Source organism: Medicago truncatula, chromosome 5 (assembly GCF_003473485.1).
Source record: "Medicago truncatula cultivar Jemalong A17 chromosome 5, MtrunA17r5.0-ANR, whole genome shotgun sequence".
NCBI lineage: Eukaryota > Viridiplantae > Streptophyta > Magnoliopsida > Fabales > Fabaceae > Medicago > Medicago truncatula.
Window position 1 is genome coordinate 36,045,575 of NC_053046.1, and position 6,491 is coordinate 36,052,065.

General features: G+C 30.0%; 1 protein-coding gene across 1 annotated transcript; it reads left to right on the forward strand.

Moving 5' to 3' along the window:
- The first annotated feature begins 2,860 nt into the window (after nucleotides 1–2,860).
- Nucleotides 2,861–5,696, forward strand: LOC11409665 (uncharacterized). The gene is made up of 6 exons (XM_003616474.3): nucleotides 2,861–3,122; nucleotides 3,933–3,990; nucleotides 4,105–4,259; nucleotides 4,505–4,580; nucleotides 4,721–4,775; nucleotides 5,461–5,696. The coding sequence occupies exons 1-5, from the start codon at nucleotides 2,979–2,981 to the stop codon at nucleotides 4,735–4,737; spliced, it is 450 nt and encodes a 149-aa protein (XP_003616522.2). The 5' UTR covers nucleotides 2,861–2,978; the 3' UTR covers nucleotides 4,738–4,775; nucleotides 5,461–5,696.
- Nucleotides 5,697–6,491: the final 795 nt, after the last annotated feature.

Consider the following 6,491-nt stretch of genomic DNA (forward strand, 5'->3'; position numbering starts at 1 on the left):
CTAACCGTGTGCAAGTTGCATGTCGAAAGTTGACAATCTAGAAGCATAAGCATATATCAATATATACTTATTGTCTCATGGCAAAATTCAAAATGAAATAAGGACTAATGTAATTTAATAGAATAGTAGCAATGATTTGGTTTAATCTTCGCTACATCTTGTGTTCTTTGTATGGTATGCGGTATATATGGTTTGAGATAGAACTGTGGTTTGAACTTTGAAATAAAGGGAAAAGGATACCCTTTAATTTACAGGGTACAGTATTACTGTACTTGCAGTGGATCAGATTAGGGTTCAAGCTTATATTTTCCATAACTATAAATATTTATTTTGCTTATTTAAAAAATAAAAAACATGTCCATGAGATGATATTTGGTGGTATAGTTTTTTTTTTTTTCTTTTTGAGGGAATTTGGTTGTATGATTGAAAATGATTAATGTAGGTTCGAGATATTACTTCTATATGAGTTGAAAAAAAAAATATATTGCATATTTTGCTTAATAATTTTGTTAGTTTTCTTTCGTTTGTTTCAAGTTTACTATATTTATTTTTGAAAATAACTTTTTCTAGAATATTAAAAAGAGAATGTTTTTCTTAGACATTTAAAATAAATGTTTGGTTAATATTTATAGATTCTCAAAAACAATTATAATAGAGAAGTTAATGTTTAGTTAAACATGAGTTGATTTTCATGTGTATGAAATTTTTTATATTCTTCTCACCATTCTTCATGAGAATGATTTTCTTTCCTAAAAATCTTTATACCAGAAATAAAACTTAATAAACTTATAACAAACACTAAAATGCATATCTTTATCATTTAATTTTCAGAAATATATAAAGATAATTGAGACAAGATATATTATTTGAACAACAATTTATGGGACAACTAACAAGATAACTAAAGATAAATAAAGAAAAGTAGGTATTGATATGAAAATAAAAATAATAGAAAAAGAAAGAAAAAACACAATATAAAGATCAAAGATAAAATTGTCATCAAATAGTTGTTCAAATAACATTTCTCTTTTAAACAAACACATGACTATTGCTAAGATGATTATGTTAGGTTTTATATAATCTAAAAAAGGAATGGAATGTGTAGCACCGACCAAAATAATCCCCTCGGTGCATATCCTTATTCTAATTTATCCAAAAGGAATCACATATATAGTAAACGAAAATAATTCTATATTCATATAAAATTCTCCCACATACCTTTCCTCCTCCTACTTGGGTTCTTTTAATCACCATTTCCACCTGATTTATTTAATTTTAAATAAGAATTTACATGTGATTGTTAGCAAAATATTATTTTTGGGTATAAAAAAATGTCACACTAAAATGACAAAATCATACCAAAATATCAAATAAAAACTAAATATATTTAAAAATCACTTATTTAACATAAAAGAGAAAGGAAAAACAATTTGGAGTGGGGGATTTAGGGCCAAATTAACACCAAATCACCCCTCCCAATAAGAAGAACAAGGGGGTATCAAATGAAAGCGGCGATTGCAAATTAGGGTTTGTGAGAGAGTCGTTAACGCGGTTGATGTTTTATCTGCTTAACTAACCACAATTAAAGCCATATATTAGTACATTTTCTAAAGCACATTTCTACAAAACCATTTTCTAAGCTATGTGCATCTTCTAAAGATATGTCTGCTTCAATATGTTGAGTTTGCTTTAATATATTTTGCTTAGTTTCTTCAAAAAAATATGTTGAGTTTGTGAAATTTCTGCTTTGGAAGAATCCATTGTTTCCCTCCTTTTTTATCCCAAGGGTCGAGTAATCTAAGTTAGCGTTCTAGGTTTTGAGATTTTGTGCCACAAAAATGTTTAAAAGAAGATAAATTTAGCTATGAAATATATCATATGACAAACTATCTATAGGTGATCTTCTAGCTCAATCAGTCGAGAGTCTAATATCCTCCTATCACCTTTCAAATCCTACAATCAACAAAACTATTTGTTTTCTTTTGGTTTTCCATAGGCTCTATCCTCTTAGATAAACAAATGTAAGGTGTGTTGGACACAATATGAATATCACTCCAAGTTTGAATTCAAACCTTAGTCTATTGTGTGAATCTATCGTAACAACTTGATTTCCAAATAGAATATTTGATAATTACACTAATTTTTAGTAAGGTTTGCAGCGGTAAAAGGAGAATTTTCAAAATACTTTTCCCCAAAGGTTTGGGATATTGCATTCTCACATGCAACCCAAATAATAATGAGGTATTTTTTTATGGTCATAAGACGAAATCAATAATGTTTCGACACACATATAAAAAGATTCTCCTCAAAATATTCAATCATCTTTTTTTATCAATTTTCTCCTTATTATTAAAAAAAAATACTTTTTTACGTGTGTGACCAAACACTTTTTCTTTGGTCATGTGAGGTCATGTGACCATATTAGAATTTCTCAATAATAAAAGTCACTTTTTTGTATAAGATAGAAGCCACTTATTAAATTAAGACATCATTCTCAAAAAACATATCAAATTAAGACACCGGTAATATCACTTGGATAAAACTTGTACTATTATGCCCCCCTAGTCATTGGGCAAACCCTCGTAATACGATGACTGCTTGCACATATACATTGGATTGTAAACCCTATCACTTGTCCTCTTGCCCTTGTCTTCCTAAGTCACAAATTAATTGAAGATTATTATTGTAAGGAGCTTTTTTTCATTAATTAATATCTTAAGATAATCTTCCAAAAAAAAAAATATCTTAAGATAAGGAATATGATCTTTTTTCTTATATGAAAATTCTCCGCGTAAAGGAATTGAACTTAATTTCGGACATTATAAATAGCAGACACTCTTTGCCTTTCCTCTTCATCTTTATAACTTTTGCCTGCAATATTTGGTTAGTGAATACTCATCCAATATTTGACAAGAAATCTTGATAATACATCTTTAAACATCCTCTTCAGAAAAGAAAAAAGAAACACATCTTTAAACATGGATAACAACAAAAAGCAAGCATGGTCTTCTTCTTCTTCATCAACCGTGAAATTTGATCAACTTTTCGGTCCCAAGGACCCTTCGTCGGCGTCATCTTCCTCCTTATTTGGCTCCATTTTCCCACCACCACCAACACCATCTGTATGCATGGCTACAAACTCCTTTTTTTACCAAGGATTTATTTTATTTATCGTATCATATGCTGGCGTTTTACTTGAAAATTTTGACCGATCTAAATTTATCAAATTGCCTTTTTTATAAAAATAAATAAATAAATAATAGAGAGCTAGTAATGGTGAATGGTAGTTGAAATCTTTGACTTTAATATTCTTTCATAGCATGCCTGCATATAGTTTATCCCAATGCCTTAAAATGGCCATTTAAGAAAGGGTAATATTAACCGGTGTTTCTGAAGTCTTGGTTAAGGAAGCAAATATAGTAACATCACATTAGAACTTGTGCAGGTTAACTCGTTAAAAATCTAAAAAGTATTTCTTTTAATTTTAAATTTTTTATTTTTGGTTTCCTTAACCGGTGCTCCGGGAGCACCAGTTAACATATTAAGAAAATATAGTGTTGAGTGAAAAAAAATAGAGTGGTTAAGAACATCATGCTAAACTCGTCTGATATATGACGGCAATAGTAAATACATGTTTTGTCATTTTAAGGTAAGTTGGTATTTATATTCTTTTGTTGGAGTCCTTTATCTATCTAGTTTTTGTACAAGTTATGTCTTAAATATTTAAAAATCTAGACTGACCTAACTAGTTCGATATGAACTAGAAACCAGACATTAATTTTAGTGTGTGTTTGGTTTTTCATTTGCAACACACAAAAGCACGTTTATGTTTTTCAATGTGTTTTGGCCGTTATTTCCATAAGCTCAAATATGGTACCAAAAACGCACATATATACAGCATATTATTAATCACCTTAACTTTTTTTTATAAGGTTGAGGGGAGAGGATCAAGAACTCAAGAAGTGGGAAGCAAAAATCTTGGAGCAACAGGTAATTCTTTTAAAATATTCCCCTCATATATACCTCTATCTTGATTATATATAGACTACTGCTTTAAATATCTCTGCATTTATTTAGTAATGTTTATGTTTGGATTCGTTTTAGGCACTACTCCTAGTGATGGCATCTCTTATAACAAAAATACTTGTACCAATTATCAGAATGAGACAATGGAACCTAGCTACTACAGCTCTTCAATCTACTATGGTGGTCAAGAAAATTATTCCCCAAGAAACAGGACCACTGAACCCCACCATGTTGTGAGTGCCATCATTCTCATCCTTTTTAAGCCCTCGTTTAATTACCTGAGGAATTTATTATATCCTTCCTAGAAAAATATTCAAATATCTTGTAAATGATGAGATCTAATGAAATGTTTGAAACTTACTTAATAACTAAATTAAATTCTAAGAATATTATGTCACGAGTTGACTTTATAATTTTTATTAAGAATATGATTCAAAATAGCCACTAGAAAGATGATTGTTATTATTCACTTTTGCAGTTCAAGAAAGATAAGAATCATGGTGATCACAATGGTAACAATTCCAGCAGTGCTTCAAGAGGGGACTGGTGGGAAGGTAGGACTAGGAACCATAATTTAATTTATTTTGGCTAAGAAAAGTTTTCATAATTAAAAACTAGATATTAAAAAATGGCCACTATCATTAGTATTATGTCTTTGTTACTCATTTTCATTACACAATTTCGATTTTTCCAGGTTCCCTTTATTACTAAATCAGTGAGGCATGGTATTAAAATTTAGCATCCTGCAGGTACAGATTCCTTCTCCTTCATCTTCCATGACCAAACTAGATACAAAGAATTCAATGGAATGGATCATACCAATTAATTTTAAAAGAAAAAAAAATTATTTCTTTTTAATTAATTTTTCAACAAAATATTGTTCACCGTATTTCTTTTCTTCTTCTCTAAGATTGACTTGGTGTATGTTTGGTATCATACTGGATATACCCGAATCACGGTTATCCAACGTGATTTTGCAAAAGCTACGGAGTATAATTTTTAAAATATCGTGGTGGATCGCCACGTGATTCTACATACATACCATAATACCAAACATAGGCTAGGTATATTTCGCTTAAAATAAGGAGTGAGAGCTAGTTGTGAACTTGAGATTATTTGAAATTGATTTTGTTATTGTGTAATCTAAATATTCCGGTCTAAGCATATGTTTGGTTCATCTTCCATGTCCCTTAAAGTCGTGGCAAAGAACCATGACAACTTAGAAACTACACTTTATAACTTGTAGAAATCATGGTAAACACCTAGATATGGACGTGTGTTTGAAGCTTTTGGACGCAGTTCCAAACATACATTAAGAGTGATAGTCGAGATCCTTAGTGTGAAAACGAAGTGCTTTTTTTTATGAATTTTTTATTACTTTTGCATGCAAATGAAAGAAGATATTACAACTTCATGATTTTGTTTTTGTTGCAGGATGAAGATAGGCCACATAACTAGAGTATGCTCTACTTAGTTCCGTGGAAATAAATAAGTTAATGTACTATTATAGATCGTTTATGTTATTACTACCCTTTCATCCCATAAGTTGGGTTCTTTTTTTGTTAGCTAAACCGTTAAGGTAGTTTGGGGCAAAAACAACGTCGTGCTTTGTATTTTTTTTCTATTTTATATATATAAGAAAGTTATATATTTATATTTTATTTATATGATATGATCGTTTTTGGTTTTCTGGGTCTTCATATTCAGCTCATAGTATATGTTATTGGTATACAGGTTGGACAAAAATAGTGATACTGTATTGATTGGATAAATACATGGTAAAATAAAGTTTACATTCATAAATTAAACATTCTAAGCTTTCTAAAAAAAGATCGTTTACTCAAAACAAGGTTTCATGTACTTAAATTTTGTCCTTGGCAATTGGAGACATCATGTAATTGGTAAATAAACAACAACTTTTGCAGTTAAAAAAGAAAAATAAACAGAATAGCTGTTCTAATCAAATTTCATAATTTGTTGTCCTTTTTAAAAATAAGTTCAAACCTTGTAGAATTGTGTGAAAAACCGGATTTTCACATAGATAATTGGCGTCAATATTGTCATTGAAGATTGTTGGTGGTTGTGGTTGAGATAGTTTGATGCCAAGTTCAAATAAGAGTTGTTGCAACGATAATATTCGCATAAATGACGAGTTATTCTTTGTATTTGATGATCTGCGCTATTTATTTCTGGGCGGGATGGCATTCCCCGAGCCATATTGTACTTGGAAAAATTTGCAGCAAATAAAATAATAGTGGGACCTGAAAGTTCAATCTATAAAAAGGTGGATAATTTTGTGAGTATGATAAAACAGAAAAACCGAAAGTGTAATTAAGCAAAACAAAAAAAATTATCATATCTCTATGATTATCTTGAATTGAAGGAAAAAAAATTGCAAGGTTTAAGTTGTCTTACGGGGGACTACAACATTTTCAAATCATCACATTCTAAAAATATAAACCTGC

Excerpts from the sequence above, each read along its gene's own strand:
- LOC11409665 (XM_003616474.3), top strand. The coding sequence starts at position 2,979 with ATGGATAACAACAAAAAGCAAGCATGGTCTTCTTCTTCTTCATCAACC. Across the intron at positions 3,123-3,932 it reads CACCACCACCAACACCATCT|GTTGAGGGGAGAGGATCAAG; the intron begins GTATGCATGGCT and ends TTTTTTTATAAG. Across the intron at positions 4,260-4,504 it reads CCACTGAACCCCACCATGTT|TTCAAGAAAGATAAGAATCA; the intron begins GTGAGTGCCATC and ends TCACTTTTGCAG.